General features: G+C 48.9%; 1 protein-coding gene across 13 annotated transcripts in view; it reads left to right on the top strand.

Moving 5' to 3' along the window:
• KIAA1217 (KIAA1217 ortholog) overlaps positions 1 to 21314 on the top strand; it is a 372896-nt gene that overhangs the window by 273322 nt on the left and 78260 nt on the right. For all 13 annotated transcript variants that reach the window (XM_058669605.1, XM_058669608.1, XM_058669602.1 and 10 more), the window contains 2 exons: positions 14445 to 14643; positions 18362 to 18455. In XM_058669605.1, coding sequence (XP_058525588.1) covers positions 14445 to 14643; positions 18362 to 18455 — 293 coding nt within the window. The remainder of the gene's footprint in view (positions 1 to 14444; positions 14644 to 18361; positions 18456 to 21314) is intronic.

Raw genomic sequence — 21314 nt, 5'->3', positions numbered from 1 at the left:
CACCTGACCTTGTTTCCAAGGCAGTATTTTCCTCAGGGCAGTGCCCATAGTGCCCTCTGCTGGTGTGGCTGTCCTTCCAGGAGTGGCCAGCTTCGCTCATGATAAGTGGCTCGCTTCAAGATGGCTTTGTGTGATGGGCCTTTAGCACAGTGGTTGAGGTACCTGCCTCCCACACCCACGTGGCTGGGTTTGGTTTTCTATGCTTTAGCCCCTGACAGCAGTTTCCTGCAAGTGTAGATCCTGGGAGGCCACAGGAACTGCCTAAATAATTGAGTTCCTGCCACCCACATAGGAGACCTGGGTTAAGGGTTCTCGTGCCCTCATCTTTGGGCCATTTGGGGAGTGACCCAAGGATAGCAACATTCACTCCCTCCTCAAGACATAAATAAGTGTTCTTAAACACACCATGGATCCGTTATGCTGACACAGATAAAATGGTCATTTCTGAAATTTAAAGACCATTTGTTTTCATTCACGAATGGCTGTGATAGCATGCCTTTCTGTGTTTTGTACTGGTTTAGGTTCACTTTAAGCCAAATGGGTCTGATTTCTCTCCTGTTAGTGAGCTAGCAAAATGGCAGCAGCCAGCCTGGGAACAGCCCCTGGATGTGTCACCTCCTGATGTGCACTGTGGGGGTCACCGTTCCCCCATCAGTAAACAGATGTAAGAGCAGAACTTGCTTCCTTGTGTTGGAGGATGAAGTTAACTCGTTTGTGTCTGTAAGCTCAGTGCAGAGCCTGAACTGGTGTGAGAACTCCAGAAGATGGAGAAGTTTCCATAAACCGCGAGAGGGATGTAAGCCATGTGTTGTCGGCACCTGAGTGTGTTGGACTATGCAAGCACTTTCGCATACTCTTTCTCCTTTAATCCTAGGAAATACAGATCATGGTGCTAAGGGGTCAAAGTGCCTTGCCCCTCCACATGTCAAGGCTGGGTCAGTCCCCAGTGACCAAAGCAGCTGCCACCCCTCCCCTGACCCGCATCAGAGCGTGTTCTGGTGTATTCATGAGGGTCACAGTGTTCAATCATCTAACGCACCACCCAGGGTGGACCTCAAGATAGTCACGCCAACTGAAAGAAGCCAAACTGGAAAGCACAAACTAGACGATTTGTATAAACATCTAGGAAATGCAAAGTGATTTAGAGCATCAGTGAATAAGGCAATAGGTGGTTAAGGGATTGGGGAGAGAGGAGAGGCCTTTACAAGGAGACCCAAAGGACATTCTGGGCTGATACAGGCACTCACCGTTTTATTTTTGGTGATGGTTTTGTGGGCATATATCAAAACTTATCAAATTAAGCATTTTAAGCGTTTTATTTATTTTGACTTCTTCGAAAGGCAAATAAGAAAGAGACAGATATTCCATCCGTTGGTTCACTCCCCAAATGCCGGAAACAACCAGGGCTGACCCAGACCGGAGCCATGAGCCAAGAATCTGTGCAGATCTCCTACATGGGTGACAGTACCTGAGCTGTCACTGCCTGCCTGCCAGGGTCTGCATTCGCAGGAGGCTGGGTGAGGAGTGGAGTAGTGTAGATGGAACCTGGACGTCTTCAAGTACCGAACCCAAGTTCTGGACCCAGCGCAGTAGCCTTGTGGCTGAAATCCTCACCTTGTACGTGCCAGGATTCCATACGGGTGCCAGTTCATATCCTGGTGACTCTGCTTCCCATCCTGCTTTCTGCTTGTGGCCTGGGAGAACAGTCGAGGACAGGCCAAAACTTTGGAACCCTGCACCCATGTGGGAGACCAGGAAGAAGCTCCAGGCTCCTGACTTCTGGCTCCTGGCTTCGGATTGGCTCAGCTCCAGCCGCTGCAGCTACTTGGGGAGTGGACCAGTGGACAGAAGATTTTCCTCTCTATCTCTCCTCCTCTCTGTATATCTGACTTTCTAATAAAAAATAAATATTGTTATCCAAGTTCCTGCCCCACAATGTACACCTTTAATACAGAAAACTTATTACATGTGATTTTGCTCAGTAATAAAGCTGTTTGTAAATATACATAAATTCAGCGTGGGCTCAGGCAAGTTGCCTGCCTCTGCCAGGATTTTCTGATGGGGCTGTGGCTGTGGGCTGTGACAGTGTCCACTCCGTAATCCCGTCTAGTCATGTATTGCTCTCTGGGGAAAAAGAGAGCTTCACTTGCATATGTTGTACAAATATTCAGTCCTCGCCCTGCTGTTTCCCTAAGGTTAGGTGACGATTAGACAGCTGAATTTATATTCAGGTGCCAGTTGAAGAGCCACAGTTTCTAGAACTTTCTGATGGACACAGTGAAGGGATGGCATGTCAGGGAGGTCATCAGAGTGGCCACCTCTAGCACAGGCATCAGACACTTGTTTCTCAGCATAAAAGTCACATTTTTCTGCCTTCCCTTCTTTCCTGGCAAAATTATAACTTTTCTTTCCCAAATACCTAAAATAGCTGTTGCTGATAGTCCTTCGTTTTGCAAACATGATGATATCAGTTCTTGGTGGCAGATCCAGGACTCACTTCTCTGACTCACCATGCAAGAGAGACTTCACTTGTTTAAACAAAAATCAAGGGGCCGGTGTCGTGGCTTAGCAAGTAAAACCAGCACTTGTGATGCTGGTATCCCATATGGGTGCTGCTTCAAGGCCTGTCTGCCCCACTTCCTGTCCAGCTCCCTTCTACTGTGCTTGGAAAGCAGCAAGAGATGGCTCAAGTGCATAGGCCCCTGCACCTATCTGGGGGACCTAAATGGAATTCCAGGCTCCTGGCTTCAGCCTAACCCATCCCGGATCATTTGGGGAGGGAAGTGGCAAGCTTTCTCTCTCTCTTTCTCTCTCTCTCTCTCTCTCTCTCTCTCTGACTCTCAAATATGTATATATATAATTCCCATGTAGCTGAAATTAGGCTGAATGCACAACACACGTGCAGTGAAGGTTGGGGGCCCCTCTGTCGTGTTGAAACGGGCCGCCCCAAGTGGTGCTCTTAACAAAGTGGTCCCATTTCTGTTGCTCACACATGGCTGGGGACACTTCTCCCTGTATGCTTTGGTGCATCCATTTGCTCATTGTGGGCGCTTCCAGGCTAAACCAGTCCAGCTCTCCAGTGAACAAGATTAGAGCCAGTGTACCAGCCTAGGGGTCCTGGAATAAGTCGTGGGAAAATGTGCTTCGTCATGGTTTGCAGCGGTTATCATTGAGATGATTTTGGCTTATTAAAAAAAAGGTACTCTCGGATCTTTCCGCCTCAAGTGTGTGGGTTAATCCTCTTGACTGCATTTGTGTCTCCAAGTCTTTCAGTCAGTAAATCTCTAATTGGCAACTTGAAGTGTATTTTCATATTAACTGCCGTTGAAAGGGTGTGTTTGACAAAGTCATTCGTAACAGTCATAGCACTTTCTGCTTTTCATGGCACCTTCCCGGAAAATGGAAATAAAAGGTCTTTATTTGGGTACAAAAGGTTTTGAAGTCTGTGCAAGTTTTGTCATAATACATATTTTCAGTGACTCTTTTGAGGATCTTTTATATAGAAATAAGCACACACACATATGTTCAGGAATTTGCATGTCTTTTTGTAGTATATTTGTGAGCCTCATTACGCCATCTGAGACAAGCCTGCTGTAGCAGGGAGAAGCTCGAATGTGGTATTTGTGCACTTAGGTCCTCCCTCCTATCTTGGTGTCTAGATGTGAACACCGAACATCTTTAGTTTTCCTTGGCAGTGTGGAGACTAGGTATTATCACCAGGAAATTCCTAATTGACACTAATACTTTTGACTGGTTTAAATCACTGTGAAAATCAGCATTGTGGTGTGAAGAGTCAAGCCACCATTGCGATGGCAGCATCCCATATGGATGCTGATTTGAGTCCCAGCTTCTCTTCCAATTCAGCTCCCTGCTAGTGAGCCTGGGAAAGCAGTAGAAGGTGTCCCAAGTGCCTGAGCCCATGAACTCACGTGGGAGACCTCAATGAAGCCCCCTGCCTCCTGGCTTCAGGCTGGCCCAACCCTGGCTGTTGTGGCCATTTAGAGAATGAACCAGTGGATAGAAATTCTCTGTATCTATCCTTCTCTGTGACTCTGCCTTTCAAATAAATCAAATGAATCTTTGAAAACAAAATCACAGACACAAAACACAGCTGTACACAAACCTTTCTTTATGAACCAGAGATGACCCTGCTTGGGGCAGTTGGCCATGTGTGCCTGGGATGTGTTCTGGCTGCTTTGCCAGATTCCTGTGACCATTAAGTTGCTAATGTCTGCAGAATTTGCAGCGAAAGACCATGTGCCATTTTTATGTTTGCTCTTATTTTCTGTGAGGATTCTAGCAATCCCACAAAAACGTCTGGTCAGGCAGGACACAAAATCCGAGTTGCATCTCATCGGACTGCTGCCTCTCAGTCTTCAGCCCTGTTTGGGAACTGCAATTGGGTTACTCATGCTTTAACCTTCGTTTCACGTATCTGGTCCCTCTAGCTCCCACCCCACAGTGACCTCTGAGGACTGCCCACTGCACTGCCCCACTTCCCCTCCTGTTGTCCACCTTGGCCTTCAGTCCCATACACAGAAGTGATTCTGGCTAATGCTGCAGTGACCTCCTCAGGGGCATCCTAGCTCATTGAACTTGACCTCCTGTGCTATAAATACAGGGTTAATTCCCACCCTAAGACATGTCCTTCCCTGAACTTTCTGGGTCTCTCCCCTTCTCTCTCTCTTTGCCCTTTCTCACTGCCCACTGGCTTCTCCTCTTGTTTCTCCTTTGTTCTCCTTCTCATTTTCTCACCTGTGCATAAGGGCGTACTACACGCCTCATCTCGCATCTGTTGCTGCAGGTGGTCTGATCGTGTGCCTGGTGGGTGCCTGAGTCAGCAGCTCCTTAAGACTGTCGTGGCCTCAGCTTTCCTGGACCACTCCACCTCAGCGCATGAACCAAAAATGAACTTCTCATTCCCCACAGAGCCCCCTTTTCCCCTCTCCTCACGATCTTAGTACCTCACTCCCCGGTCCTGCCATGGTTCAGGCCTCCGTCCCCCTCTTCCCACTCCAATTCATAGCCTGTCTTGTCAGGGAAATCTACTTCAGGGAATGTGTAGTCTCTCTAGCCTCAGGTCCCATGTCCAAGGGTTCAGCCAATGAGGGATGAGAGATGACTAGGAGATTCTGTCCATAGGAATGTCTGCGGCCTTGTTCTTGTGCTTGTTGCCATACAGTGTGGCGTTTGTAGAGCACTTGCAGCATATTGGACGCTGATCACTGTAGAGCACAGTTAAATATGCAAGAGGCCCTGCATAGATTGTGTGCAGTTACTATGCCACTGTTTTACAGATTTTTTTTTTGAAAGGCGAAGTCACACAGAGAGAAGGAGAAACAGAAAGAAAGGTCGTCCAGCTGCTGATTCACTCCACAGATGGCCACAGCAGCTGGAGCCCAGCCAGCTGATCTAAAGCAGGAGCCAGGAGCTTCTTCTAGGTTGCCCACATTGGTGCAGAGGCCCAACCACTTGGACCATACTCTGCTACTAAGTAGGGAGCTGGATTAGAAGTAAAGCAGCCGTGACACGAACTGGTGACCACGTGGGCTGCTGGTGCCTCAGTGAGAGGCTTAGCCCACTGTGCCACGTTGCCATCCCCTGTTGTGCCATTTTATATAAATGACATGGGTCTCTAGGAATCTCAGGGTTTTGCTGGGGGATGCGGAGACGAGCACAACTGTGTATCTAAAAATTTGACCATGTGCTGGTCTGCATCCCTCCACCTGTGTCCGACTCTCCCTCTTCTCTCCTGGATGACTGTGTTCACTTCCCACAGGCTCTTCCTATCACGTGTGGCCCTGGCGATGGGTCTCACCTCACAGCTTTGCCCTACTGGCCTCCTGGCCTCACTGACAGTATGAGAGCTTTGGCAACTGCGCTCTAACCTCATGTCATCTCATTCACTACCTCATTCCTTTCCCTGCGCACCCAGGAGCAATTTGCCATTCTTGAACAGAATCAGGCACACACCATGTTTCCAGAAAACTGGCTGTTCTCTTTGCCTGGGACCTTCTTCCCCGATGTCATCCTATCAGCAGGAAGTCCCATGCTTGCAGACAAAATAGCAAGGCATCCGCAACACACTCCATTCCCCACCACCCCATTGTATTCTTCTCCCTGTTTACCTGGCACACTCCACATGTGCTCACATAGTTGTTGATTATCTAAGATATGTCAACAAAGCCACATTCTCTGAACCGATCTCATATATCCCACCTTGGAAATGGTTGTGGTCCATTCAAATCCTCAGTACCTATTTGTAGGCCAAATGAAATTTTGCCTTTCTTGTTTTTGAAGATCATCTATTTACAGGAAAGGAAGAGTTACAGAGAGAAGAGAGATATCTTCCATCTGCTGAGCCAGGCTGAAGCCAGGAGCTACTTCTAGGTCTCCAATGTGGGTACAGGTGTCCAAGCTTTTGGGCCATTCCATACTACCTTCCCAAATGTGTTAGCAGGGAGCTGGATCGGAAGTGGAGCAGCCAGGATTTGAAATGCACCCATATGATATGTTAGAGCTGCGGGTGGTGGTTCTACTGGATATGCCACAGCACCAGCTCCTGAAATCTTACTGGCCTCACTCAGGGTAAGTGTGACAGCATAGTTGTTCAGTGAATCCCCAAGAGGTCATGGGTGGCTCTCACCTTGGGGCACGAGTACAGCTCAGCAGTTAACCTGCTGCTTGGGACCATATTCTGCCTCAGAGAGCTTGAGTTTAAATCCTGGCTCTGCTTCTGGTCCAGCTTCCTGTGAGTACTCACACTAGGAAGGCAGCAGTGATGGCTCAAGTCCTTGAGCTCCTGCCCCTCATGTGGGAGACCCAGATGGGGTTCCTGGCTTCTGGCTCCTGGTTTCTGCCTCACCCACCCCAGGCTATTGCAGGCATCTGGGGAAGTGAATATGCAAATTGAGAGGTCTGTCTATCTGTGCTTTTCAAATAAATAATTCAGACAAATCTCATCACAATTTGCAAAAGCTCTCTCCAGCAGGATTGCTGAGTCCCAATCCTTGTGCCCTGTCTTCTTCAGACTCACGTATTTAGGACCTCACCCTCCCCCATCCCCAACTCCTGTCCTGGGCCTTAGAGCACTGGGCATTGGATGCATCCTAGATTGTCCTAGACAGCTGGACAAGAGTTCTCCTGGGAGCCCCTATCTTCCTTTGGCAGGCAGGAGGGACAACGGTCCAGGTCTCCCTCTCCCACAGGAAGGAAGCTGCAGCAGATGTGTGTGGCAGGGTGGGGGAGATGCAAGGTTTCCTATCCTTTCTGGCCTGGGTCCTGGGAACCCAGGAGTATAGTGCTGGAAGAATCAAGATATGCAGGCAGCCAAGGGACAAGCCTTGAGAGCGGTGGGCACTTGACCACCGGCTCTGTACACAGAACCTGGCTGTCTTCCTTGTGTTGTTTCCTTGGGGCAATGGCCACCTGGTATGGGCGTGGGGAGGAACCTTGCCACTAGCCCCAGGAAAGACCATTGGCAACTTTGGAGAAATCAACCTGAACACATAGCAAAGCAAGTAGTACCTGGTGGTAATGAGCAAACGCCAGAGCTTACCTAAGAGCAGGTATTCATTAACCTGTGCAGCCTCTCCTCAAGCAGAAAAGCAAGATTTATTATATCCTTGTGGAAGCAGAGCACACTCCGGAGACAGCAGGACGATCTAAAACCCACAAGTGAGAGCCGGGCACAGCTGGCTAAGCGGCAGCCCATGACAGCAGCAGCCCACATCAGAGTGCTGGTTTGAGTCCCAGCTGCTCAACCTCTGATCCAGCTCCCTGCTAATGCCCTTGATAAGAAGTGGAGCACCTGGAACTCAAAATAGCATCCACACAGGATGCCAGTGCTACAGGTGGAGGCTTAATCTGTTATGCCACAGTATTGGCCCCAAATACAACTTTTTTAAAACAACGTTCTTGGTCCACATGTTCCTTCTGCAATTTGTTTTTCCAGAGGCTGGAGCCTGGCTGAGACTTTCTATGGGAGACCCATCTTGTTGCCAGGTTCGTGGATCCCGCCAGTCCCCTGAGTTTGAGTCTGCCCTGAGTCTGAGACACTCTCCACAGTGCATGGGAGTAACCTGCATACTGTAAATCACACCCTCGGGTGCCTCAGCTGAAGAGTCAAACCCACATGAAACAGCACTCAAGATGCTGTGGTCAGGGCAAGCTGGCAATAGCCTTAACAAGGAGCTGGCTGCAGTTCTTTGTGGTCAAATGGACCTGACTGGAATCCATCATGCTAAGAGAAATGAACCAATCCCAAAAGGTTAAATACCACATGTTTGCCTTAATCTGAGATGAAAAGGTGACAACTTGGAAGATAGTACCTGTATATTGTAATATTAGTGCAATCTCTTATAACCTGTATCCAATGCAATAACGCGATATAATCTATAAACCAACAATTAATGTCAGAATACTTAAGATCTGCATCGAAAAACTGTAAAACCTACTATACCCTCAATACGCTATGTTAACCTGTAATGGGGAGGGAGTGCAGGGAAATCTTTCAGGACCATAAAAAGAGTGAGAAAAAAGTACAATATAGCCTATCAAGATCAAATCTGGTAATTCATAGACAACAGACTCAAAGCGGCACTAAACAACAATAAAACTACTATACCAATGCATGCGGGGGGAATCGGGTGCGATCCTGACAACCTCTTAGCAGGAGGTCATGTGCGTGGAGCAGGGGGGCACTCCAGAGTGGAGCAGGTGGTAAGGAGGAAGCTTGGATCCCAACCATGAAGACCCCCAGACCTTCACTACAAACTATTAATACGAGCAACAAGGACTATATCCCAACTGCCAAGGAGGCCACAGGGAATTGGATGCCCTCAGAGGCCGAGTACTCTGACGTCACCCATCCCCAACCGGAGCTTCCACAGGGGATGGAAGAAGTCCAAACACTACCGCGCAGAAACCAATGTCATCGGAAAGACAACCAGAAGCCCTGAGCGGTCCGCAGACACAGAAGAACAATAAATGTCCTCCGGGACCAGGGAGGAGAGCTTTCTCTGGTCCGAGAGCCTGGCTCCACCTCTGGACCCCCGCCCTCCCTCGCAATGACCATCAGGATTGCTTCGAAAACCCCTCACAGCAAACAAACAATCATACAAACTAAAAAAAAAACTAAAATAAATAGACAAACAACAGAAAGTAGAGCTTGAAATCTGACAGGAAAGAGCTGGCGTGGATTGGCTCATGCCTCGCTGGGTGGGACACAAAGATTAGTTACTCCTCACCATGGTGTTGAGGATTTTCTTGCACACACCCCCCCCCAAAAAAAAAAATGTTCTGCACCTTAAATGTCGACAAATATCTTGTTAGAGTTACAAGCCAGTCTAGGTTATCCTAAAATCTGCCAAGATCAGTAAAATTACACTTCAACACAACAAATGGCTAAATACTAAAATGAAATAGACACGAGACAGCTGAATGGTACCTTATAGCCATTTTAAGGTATATAGCAGCCGGTCCTGTATATAAACTAAAATTGAAATGTCAATGAGCTAATCATAGGTTGTGGTTAGGACTTGCTTTTTTTTTTTTTTTTTTAACATACTGGTTACTCAAAACCATGTCAATTCTATAATATTGCAAATTGCTGTTGATGTTATATTGGGACTCTTAATTGACTGTGATGATACTCTACCAGCTCTAACGTCAGACCAGAAATGGTCTCCCCAAGAAACTGTTCAACCCATCTGGACAATAAGTAGCTGGACTCTATGCTTGGTATATGTTTGCAAGGAAAGAATCTTGATTGAATTTGAACTGTAATACTGCATCAAGGTGGAGGAATCCACCAGGGGAGAGGGGAGGGGAGAGGGGGTGGGGGGATTCCCAGAGCCTATGAAACTGTCACATAATGCAAAATAATTAATAAAAAAAAAAAAAAAACAAGGAGCTGGCGTGGTGGCCCAGCAGGCTAAGCTGCCACTTACAAAGCCACATCTCCTATTGAAGTGCAGGGTCAGGTACCAGTTCCTTTATTTCCAGTCCAGCTTCTTGGGTTTGCACACTCTGGAAGGCAGTAGATTGTGGCCTAAGTGCTTAGGCCCCTGCCATCCATGCTAGAGACGAGGGTGGAGCTCCTGGCTTCAGCCTGGCTCAGCTCTGACTACGGTGGTCATTTGGGGAGTGAGCCAATGGATCTCTCTCTCTCTCTCTCTCTCTCTCTCCGGTGCTCTTCCAAATAAATCAATGAATCTTAAAACCAAGAGAACTGCTTTTGGAATGTCAAAGGAATGCTGTCCCTGCCTCTCTTAAGGACTCTCTTGTATTCTTTGTAATCTTGGCAGGTGCTAAAGGAACTAATTTTAACTATTTTCTTTTTTAAGACAAATTAACCAACCGTGTGTCAGCCTAAAGCAAGAGACATTCCTTCCTCCCCTGAGAAAGGATGTTTAGAAACTTGACCCTAAAGAGTAACAATTTTCCATGTCTTTCATTAACCCAGAACACAATCTCCACATCCAGGGACAAGTTTCAGAGTTGCTGTCTTTGCATTTTGCTCAGAAACCCTTCCATGTGTCTGTGGTAAAAGGCAGTCATTGAATGATATCTATGAAACTAGGTACCAGGGAAGAGCTTGGCACCCCTAGGTTCAGAAAGAGAACAAGTCAGTTAGGCAGAAAGAAACCCCAGTGCAGGATCACCTAGCTTTCGGGGTAAAAAAGGATATGTGGTCCCAGTAAGCTGTAAGCACACCTGGGATTCTTCTTCCGCAACGTGGTCTCCTTCCACAGGGGGCTGGGTTTGTCTTGGTCCGGCAACAGCACAGCAGCAAGCATGAGGCAAGACAAAGACTGGCAAGTCCCTACACAACAGGGCTGCCTCTGATGGCCGGCGAGGCCTGAGGAGGGACCTCTAGAGTCTGGCTTCTGTAAAGCCCATCCTTAGCTGCATGGCCAGGAGCCCCACCCTGAATGATCGACCCAGCTAAGTGCCCACTCCTCAGCCAGAACCATGGCTGACCATGTGGGAGTGGACTCACCAGCTGAGACAAGCATCTCCAGCTGAGGCTGTGGAGAAACAAGATGTATGAACTACAGAATCAAAGCGAGTAAGTGACTGCAGTTACATAGCATTCATTTGTTCAAGAAGCAGATAGAGCTCCTGCCCAGTAGGTCGTTCCCCCAGTGCCAACAACAGCCAATGGCTTAGATGGGGAAAACCCAGGAGGTACCAGGAGTTCAATCCAACTCTCCCATGTGGGTGCAGGCAGGAACACAATGACACCAGCCCTCACTACTACTTTGGCATGGACAGGAAACTGAAGCTAAGAGCTGGAGCTGAGAGTCTAACCCAGATCCTCTGGCATGGCATGTTCATGTCTTAACCAGGGCTAACTGTTGGACTAAATGCTCACCCTTGGTTGTAGAGGTGTTTGAAGTCCCTCTGCTCAGGGTCATTTGTTATTTAGAAATGTGCCACTGAAACAAGCTAATATCCTGGTACTGCATTTCAGTCCTACCTTTTTTTGTGAGGTGGCAGGGCAAGTCAGAGACCAACACCTCTGTCAGGAAAGACTCCTAAGAGGATAGAAATAGTTCTGGTTGAATATAGAAGTTCATGTAGCAAACCTCCCTCTACAAAAATGATATGACATACGTACAGAAAGCATAAATAGTTGGGCCCTGTGTGGTGGCATAGCAAACTAGTCCATTGTCTGTGGTGCAGGCATCCAGATGGATGTCAGTTCAAGTCCCCGCTGCCCCATTTCTGATCCATTCCCCTGCCTGTGGCCTGGGAAAGAAGCAGAGGATGGCCCAAGGCCTTGGGACCCTACGTTCATGTGGGAGAGCCAAAAGAAGCTCCTGGCTCCTGGCTTCGGGTACGCTTAGCTGTGGCCATTGAGGCCACTTAGGGAGTGAACCAGTGGATAGAGATCATTGTCTCTCTTTCTCTCCATAAATCTGCCTTTCTAGTAAAGATAAATCTTTACAAATGATAGTCTTGCTTGCTATCAATGCTCCAGCACCTCAGGGTGGCACCTGAAGATACAGAAACCCCCAGTGTGAGAACAGCTTGCTATTTTACTCTTAAAGGTGCTGAATAATTAATGCAGAAAAATGGTTAGAAAGAAAATGGTGTCAGAAATGCTCTAGTAATGATGAGTATGCAGCAAATATAGCTTAAGTTTTGCTTTATAAGTAAAATTAGGGAGAAAGCAGTCTACATGATAATCACTAGTAATTATTATGGATGAATGAATAAATCTTTGGAGAAGTTTTCAGTACAAAATTCTGGCTTTTATATAATTTCCATGTAGACTTACAATACATACTGCAAAGAATTGTACCATTTAGAATTCTTTTATTCTTACTGTTGGGGAAAAAAAAATTATTCTGCTCGAACACGTACAACCTGCTCAGTCCTGCCGCTCAAAGAGAAGGTTCAATGGGAAGAACTTTTCCGCTGAGTGAAACAAGACGCAGAGCCAGCCAGGAGTTCTGCAGGAAAGCATCAGGGCAACTGGGACAGCAGTGCCACCATCCCATATGAGTGCCTGAGTCCTGGCTGCTCTGCCTCCGATCCAGCTCCCAGCCAATGCACCTGGGAAAGCAGCAAATGACAGCCCAAGTGTCTGGGCCCCTGTCACTCATATGAGAGACATGGATGGAGTTCCAGGCTCCTGGCTTTAGCCTGGCCCAGCCTCATTGTTGTGGTTATTTGGAGAGTGAATCAGCAGATGCAAAATCTCTCTCTCTCTCTCTCTCTTATCATTCCTTTCCTTTGACCTCTCTCTCTATATCTCTCTCAACAAGCAAAATAAAATAAATCTTAAAAAGTCATAACTTGAGAGTGAAAGGGAACAGGATACTTTTTCCTACTTGTACCGTTGGATCACAATGCTATGTTACTAGGATCCCACCTCACAGGACAGCTGCCTGCTTTTGTAAGATTACTTTTTAAATTGCTTTTCTATATTCTTCATTTGTTAGAGGCAGGAAGAGACAGACATACACAGAGCGAGAGAGAGAAAATCTTCAATCTTCCATCTGTTATGGGACATGGATGTCCCAGGCAGCATCACAGGCGCTGTACTCAATGTGTTTCTTTGTCCCTGTCATTCCCAGGCTCTACCCCTCACCTTCACCCCAGTAACTCTCCCCCCAACCCCTGCCCATCAGCCTTTGCCTTTCCCAGTGCCCATCAATGCTCCAGCACCTCAGGGTGGCACCTGAAGATACAGAAACCTCCAGTGTGAGAACAGCTGGCCTTTAGCTCCCTGCAGTCCTAGGGTGTGCCCACTCATGTCGCAGGGCCATCAACGGTGACAGTGACCTCAGCAGTCCCCTGGGAGGAGAATACCCAGGAGTAACACTTTTCCCTCCTGCCTGTCCTCTTTCTTAGATCTGCTGGCAGAGTCATTGAACTTGGGACAAGCAGTCAACCCGGCAGGGGCTGGCACCTGCTAAGCAGCAGCTGCTTTACTGGGTGGCCCTAGAGCCTTCCAGAGGTTTCTGCAGAGGAGATGGGCCTCCAGGGAGACAGCCTTCTCTTTGTGCATGCGAGCCCTCATGCTGAGCTCTTACTAGATCAGGAGGACCATCACTGCCCGATGCGCCAGAAAACCCACAGGAACTGAACCCCAGCCAAGTCCATTCTCGGAGGTCCTGATGTACTAAAGGGCAAACTGTGAGTTGGAAGAGGCCAGTAAATGACCACTGAGTCCTCCCTATCCACCAACCTCACTTTATGCAGCCACCAGCACTGATGGGTGAGCCCCTGGGTGCAGATAGGGGTGCAAACTCTTGGGCCATCTTCTGCTCCTTTCCCAGGCAGAATAACAGGGAGCTTGATCAGAAATGAAGCAGCTAGAATTCAAACCGGAGCCCATATTGGATGCCGTCATTGTAAGAGGCAGCTTTACCTGCTGTGCCACAGTACCAGCCCCAATTGTGTTTTTCTAAAGACCATTTATTGAAAAGGTGAAGAGAGAGAGAGAGAGAGATCAACCTTCCACCCACTGGTTCACTTCCCCAAAGAATCGCAATGGCCAGGGCTGGACCAGGTTGAAGCCAGAAGCCAGGAGCTCCAGCTGGATTTCCCCCTTGTTTGGCCAGGGTTCACACACTCAACCCATCTTCTGCTGCTTTCCCAGGCACATTAGCAGGGAGCTGGGTCAGCAGTGAAGCAGCCAGGACTCCATGTGCAATGTCGGGAATCACAGATGGCAGCTTCACACACTGCACGCCAACGTGAGCCTTAGATCCGATGGCTTGTACCAGCTTCCTGGGCTTCCAAGGTCCCTTGTCGCTGTTCACTGGATCCCTTTAGGTTGCTCTAGCCAAGTGGCCTACTCAGAACTCGGCCTCATCAGTCATCTTGTGCACCTGTGCATCAGTGCCTCCTGTCCCCACCCCCGCCCTGGTTCCATGAGCTGAGGGCATGGATGCTCTGACTGATGGCTGTGTTCCTCTTGCACGCAGGGGTCCTCTATCTGCAGTACGGAGATGAAACCAAGCAGCTCAGGATGCCGAACGAGATCACCAGCGCGGACACGATCCGCGCCCTCTTCGTAAGTGCCTTTCCACAGCAGCTCACCATGAAGATGTTGGAGTCCCCCAGCGTGGCCATCTACATCAGAGATGAGAGCCGCAACATCTATTATGAGCTGAATGATGTCAGGTGAGCAGCCCCATGAGCTCCAGGTCCTGAGGGTTCAGGATGGGTATAGCATTTGCACCCCTGTCGCACATTGAATTTTCTGTGAGTCCCAAGGGTAGAAGGCACAGATGCTATCCTGATCAGCATCTAGGCTGAGCTTCAACAGGTGAGAATTCACATCTAGCTCTGCACTTTTCATCTCTTGGGGGTTGTTTGTGAGAACATGGGCAGATTCCACCCATGTCAATTCTTGGATGGTGCGTCTGGCGAAAAATTGATCCAATCAAAGGTTGGTTCTGAGAGTTAGGGCAGGTGAGAGATTGACCAATATCGTTTGGAGTAGAAGGCTGCAGCACTCTTGGACACACCCTGTGGACACTTCCAGGTCATGCACCTCTTGTGTCATCCTCCCCTCCCACAACAGGCAGAAAAGCAGGAATCTTGTTCTCCAGGTGGGATGTCTCGGTGACCACCCCCCATCCCCACTGGGGCTCTCAGCTTTGGCCAGTGCCTTGGGGCCCACAGTATTCCCTGTTGGCTGTGGTGGCATGCTACATCAGAGAGGAGGGACCTGTTTGACCTGCCTCCCCCTACCCCCCCATAGTTTGAGAAACAGAACTTAAATCCACACAAGCAAGCACTTGCCAGAACAATCTCTGAATATTTCCGCTCTCCAAGGCTGATCCGGTGACTCATGCAGCCTTTGCCTTTTAGGGAAGGGAAACTCAGCTGCAACCCAGCCTAGGAGGTGCCAAGCCCAGCCCCCAAACCTAGCTGGACACCTTCTCGAATGCCAGCTTAGGGAATATCCCTTTACCCAATCACAAGGGCAAGGCATGGGATTTCCAGAGTGCCTAGTTCTTCATCAGGAGATTCATGGGTGGCATTTTGTAAACCTGTGCCCTTGGTGCATAATCAGTGTGAACAGAGAGATGTCTAACAGTGATCACAGGAGACATGTGGGAGCAGACCAAGCTACATGAGTAATTTAGGCTTGTGGAACAGACTTGCACCCTAAGGTCTGGGCACCACACCTGCTGCACTCTCTCCCTGCTTTTTAAGCCCATACTGAAATATTCATGGGACATCAGCCCCATGAATATTTAATCTGTGAACTAAATGATTCTTCAAGCTCCCACCCAAAGCTTTTGTATTCGGGGAATTTACAAAGTGGAAACTTCAATGTAACAGAATCATGTTGTCCGGGCAAGGTGGGTTTGTAGTAATATAACCCTACATTATGTTTTTGTACATGGGTGTGCATTTAAAAAAAGCATTTATTTACTTGAAAGGCAAAGTTACAGAGAAAGAAGGAGGGAAAAGAGAGAGAGAGTGCTTCTAACCACAAATTCACTCCCCAATGGCCACAAGAACTTCCATCCAGTCTCCCACACTGGTGCAGCAATGACCCAAGCACTTGCGTCATCCTCTGTTGCTTGTCTCAGGTGGATTAGCAGGGTGCTAGATTGGGAGCGGAGCAGCTGGTACTTGAACCAGAGGCCAAATGGGATGCCAGGGCTACAGGTGGTGGCTTGACTTGCTGTGCCACTGTGTACAGTAAGCAGACCAGAAACCAAGCCAGGTACACACTCATGAAGGTCCGGGCAATGAGCTTGTCGGACGTTCAGGCGTTTGCACACTACAGTGGCTCATTATTTTCTAGAGCTTTGCCTTGACTCCATTTGCATTCTCTGGACACGCTGAGCCCAAAGAGAGAGAAACAGGGGAACCAGGAGAAAGAACAAGCTGGTATCCCCAATTCATGGAAACCCCACAAGTAAGAGAGAAAGAGGCAGTGTGTGAGGAATGAGGCACTGCCTGTGGGCACCAGCAGTACCCAAGTACCGTGTGTGTGTGTGTGTGTGTGTGTGTGTGCACGTGTGTGTGTGCAGTGACCTTGCCTCTTGGTCTTTCCACTTTGGATTTGCTCCAGGATTTTTTTTTCTTTTTTTCCCCTGGTTCGCAATTTCACCTCAGATGCTGACATGCAAAGCGACTGCTGGTTAATCCATGTGTCTGATTTTAGTTTCCTGTTCCTTGGGTTTCCCTATAAAGGAATGTTCCAAGTGGGAGAAAAAAAAATTTTTTTGTTTTAAAATCTGGTGTTGCTGATGGTGATACAGATGTTTCTGTTCAACCTATCCATCACGTGTGTGTCCTTGCCAAGGTGTGGTTTGGTTGGTTGGCTTGGGACTTTCATGAGAACGCAACGCATCAGTTATGGTTTAGGTACAAGATGGAAGAGCTCCCCAGCTTCAGCCTTTGACAACACAAGAGCCTGGAGCGGGTTTTAACGGAAGCCACGGGCCTTAACTCACTGGACCAAGTTTTATTTTAATCCTGCATTTCTGCAGCGAGTGCATCTTCACTGGACGATGAGTGCAAAAGAGATCGTGTCGGCTTCGGCTTAGTTCCCTGCAAGCTGGGAGCACCAGGTCGTGAAAGAACCCGGGCCTCTACTGGCAAGTTGTCCTGCCAGGTGATCACGTGTTTGCGTTAATCACGAGCCAACCTTCTGAATCTGAACACCTGCAGAATCACATGGAGTCTGTTCTTGGGGCTTTATCTTTGCCTCAGTTTTCAGCATCCTTCCGCCATCCTACATGGCTCCTTCCATTAGCCGGCTGAGGGACCCCTGTCCCCCAAGTCTCTGGGGCCACCCCTCGCCCTGCCTCCTCTGGGCCTCTCCCCTTGCTGTTCACCCAGGGTGCCCCAGGAAACGGGCTGTGTGTGTGCCCGCCTAAGCTAAAGATGAGGAGCAGCCCTGCGTGCGAGTCGGGACTTGTGCTGCAGCTTCAAAGCAATGACTGGCGGGCATTTTAAGGCAAGAAACAAGAGGAGCCCAGGAATCCTTTACTTAGCTGGAAACAACAACAAAAAACACAGCCCCACAATTCCAGTGATTGCCCTGGTCCCTGAAGCTCGGAGCTGTACCTTGAGGGGCATGAGGGGGCAGGAATGCATTCTCCCTGCACACCTTTCCTGAGCTGGGAAGGAATCACCGTACAGACCAGGCTAAAAAGGCCAGGCAGATAAGGTGGAGACAGAAGGACCTCACAGATGCAGGGGTTCTTGATTGCCCACCATGTACGGGGTGTAGTAAGGAGAAAATTCACCTGGCGCTAGTCCTATGCAGAAAGGTATCCTTTAAAAACCCGCCGCGGAAGGGAAACAAAGGGGCATTGTCAAAGGTATTGGTTTGGATTCCTGTGGCATCTTTTTTTTAAATTCTGGATTTTTTTTTTCTTTCTTGCCGAAAGTGTTTGAAAGCCTTCCCTGCCCCCACCCCCCAAAAAGGGGAGGGGTGTGTGTGTGTGTGTGTGTGTGTGTGTTGCGTGCGCCTGTGTGCTTTCATTAGATAAGCAGCAAGCCAGGTGTCTGAGCAAAGTAAACAGGATAATACTTAACTATTAACCGAATCTCTGGGAACGCATGGTTTGCCTCGCAGTGTTCTTAGGTTTTGAAAGCGTTAAGTTCTCTCCAGGCTCCAGATCCTGCGAGGAAAAAGTTCTGGCTGCAGGTTAGAGAGTCCAAGATACACAGGACCCGGAAACAGAGCGGAAGCCACCGTCTTGTTTTGCTTTGCCTGCCTTCCCTGGCCCCTGTTTAAGGTGGGCTCCGTCCCTCTCCCGCCAGACAACAGATGTTCAGCCACGGCGTGGGGGCGGGCAGAGGATGTGGCCATGGCCAGGGGCTGCTCCTTTTCAACCACAATGGTGACTGATGTTTTTGATCCCAGGAATATTCAGGACCGATCGCTCCTCAAGGTGTACAACAAAGACCCCGCCCACGCGTTCAATCACACGCTGAAAGCCATGAACGGAGACGCCAGGGTGAGTGCTACCGCTATGTGTTCTCGGTGTGGGTGGCAGGGTCGCAGTTGGGGTGTTCTTGTTCATGTCCCTAGTGCGCCCCACGATCACCTTCCTCCTAGTGTGAGCACTTGGGTACTCTTCCACCTACTCTTTGGTTTGGTGGAAGAAGATGTTATGGTTGTTTGCAGCCAAGGGCTGGACACAACTTAGTTGAACTCTGACCTTGAAGTTGAGGGGTCTTAGGCCCAGGGGATCTTGAAAATCGTGGCGTGAAGAGAATAATACAAGGGTGCTTCAAGTTCTTGACAAATGAAATATAAAAAATATATAAACTCTACTAGCCTGTAGAGTTAAAATGCTCGTGGAGGTGCCTGTATCCCAGCTCTGACTTGCCACTAGTGGAGACCCTGGGAAGCAGTGGCGATGGTCTAAGTCCTTCGACCCCTGCATCTGTATGGGAGACCCAGTGTGGGCTCCTGGCTCCTGGCTTAGGATAAGTTCAGCTCCGGCTGTTGTGTCCACTTGGGGAATGAACCAGCAAATGCAAGATCCCTATGTCTCCTTTTCTCTATAAGTTTGCCTTTCTAATAAAAATAAATAAATCTTTGTAAAAAATTAACATGTAAGCCAAAAAAAATGTACATAACCGGATGGAAAACCTATTACTGTCCTTACCCTTATTCAGAACTGTAGACTGTTGTATAGTACTTGGTATTCTCAGTTTTTTTCTGAAATGAACCACCAAGTCTTGTATGATTTGGGAACTAAAGTCTCACTTCCCGAATGTACCCAGCGGCTGGGCCTGGGTCAGGTAGAAGCCAGGAGCCAGGAACACCATCTGGGTCTCCCATGTGAGTGGCAGGGACCCAAGCACTTGAGCCATCCCCTGCTGCTTCCCAGGGTGTGTGCTTTGCAGGAGGTTGGATTGGAAACACAGCGAAACTCATGCACTCAAGTATGCGATGTGGGCAGCACAAGTGGCAGTCTCACCCACTGTGCCATGATAGCTGCCGCTCTCTGGAGCCTGAGGTCCTCTCTGGAGATTGTCCAGACATAGAAGGTACACCCAGAGGTCTTGAAGCGAAACTGAGGAGGCAGACGTAAAGTCATGATCCTGCAGGTGTCATAGTCAAGCTCGTAGGCGTCACACTCTCCGTCCAGCGTACACATGCACCACTCAGCACAACTTCTCTCATTCTGCTGCCTTTTGACATTGACCTGGGTGGGGAATACTGAGCAAGAGGTATGAAGATATGAAGAACTGTTCTGTGCTGGCATTGTCCCTGCCCTCTGCCCTCGTGGGATGAGTGGACCCATGCAGCTGCAGCATTGAGTTCCAGCAAATATAGCTGTGTAAAATCAAGGTGGAGTTGGTGTCACAGTTCTTGGGTTTCAGTGGCCCGAAGTGAAGGGTGGCCAGCAGGGTTGTGTTCTTTCCTAAAGGCTCCACAGAGAACCTCTTTCCTTCCCATCCACTCTACAGTGCCTCCAGTTTCTAGAAGTTGCCTGTAGGCCTTGGTTTGTGGCCCCCTCCTGCAGCTTGGAAACACAGTGAAATAGCATCACCTGCATCCATCGCATCGCTCACCCTGGTTTTTCTGTGTCTGAGGATGTAATGGTGACACTGGGCTCACTTGTGCAGGGGTCAGCTGGACTGCAGCCTACATGCATCCCTTTCCCATTAACGTAACCCAGGGCAGGTCAAAATTTGCAGCAGCTTGACTTAGGGAGGGTGGCAGTCTGAGTGAGTTCAGAATATATGTGCTAAGAGCAGACCCTGGAAGACTGTGTAGTTCTATAATGGAGTGCAGGTGGTGCCGCAGCGATCAGAACCAGTGCTCTTGGAGGGAGAAGAGTTCTATTACCTGTGCACCCTGTTGCTTGTGTCACAAGTGTGTGAGTTAAAAGCCCATAGTACTGCTTCAGAAAGTCTGGGATCTGAAGATTCAGCCAGATGAGACCCAAGGCAGGAACCAGGAGCCTCTTCCAGGTTTCTCCTAAGGATCCGGGGGTGTGAGCACCTGAGTCCTCTTCCTCTGCTGCTTCCCAGGTGTATGAGGAAGGGGACTGAATTGGAAGTAGAGCAGGCTGGGACTCAAACCATCACCCTTATGGGATGCTGGTGTTGTAGGCAGTGGCTTTGCCTGTGACACCACAGCAACAGCCTCGGCTTCCCATCTGTTGCACGTGGGTGCAGACCATTCTGACTTTAGTCTAGCCTGGATTTTGTTATCACAGATCCAATAGTAGCCCCATCCAGTCCCCCAGAATTTGAGCTCACTACTGTAGAACAGGTGCTTTGGCAAAAATGCCAGGTGTACACAGGAGGCTTGTTTTTTTCTTTTTTTAAGATTTATTTATTTTTATTGGAAAGGCAGATTTGCAGATAGAAGGAGAGACAGAAAGAGCTTTCATCTGGTTCACTCCCCAAGTGGCCACAACAGTCAGAACTGAGCTGATCTGAAGCCAGGAGCTTCTTTTCGGGTCTCCCACATGGGTGCTGTGTCCCAAAGCTTTGGGCCGTCCTCTACTGCATTTCGAAGCCACAAGGGAGGTGGATGGGAAGTGGAGCAGCTGAGGCAGGAACTGGTGCCCAAATGGGATCCCGGCACTTGCAGGTGGAGGATTAGCCAATTGAGCCATCGTGTTGGTCGCAGGGAACTCTTAACTCCCAGAGTTGACACATTCTGTGCTGCAGCTCGGGGGGGGGGGTGGGGGAGGGAGGTTGTTCATCAGGGCCTCCGTCTTCACTCTAGTGGTACTCTATCTTCACCCTGATGGTCCTCCACTGCCACCATTCTATGTGCTCTTGAGATCGGCCCCTAAGATGCCCCATCTGGTTACTGAGCATTCTGCTGGCTCCTCTCACCCGTGCCC

Source organism: Ochotona princeps, chromosome 10, assembly GCF_030435755.1.
Source record: "Ochotona princeps isolate mOchPri1 chromosome 10, mOchPri1.hap1, whole genome shotgun sequence".
In the NCBI taxonomy this organism is placed as follows: domain Eukaryota; kingdom Metazoa; phylum Chordata; class Mammalia; order Lagomorpha; family Ochotonidae; genus Ochotona; species Ochotona princeps.
This window is presented reverse-complemented; position numbering and strand designations above follow the sequence as displayed.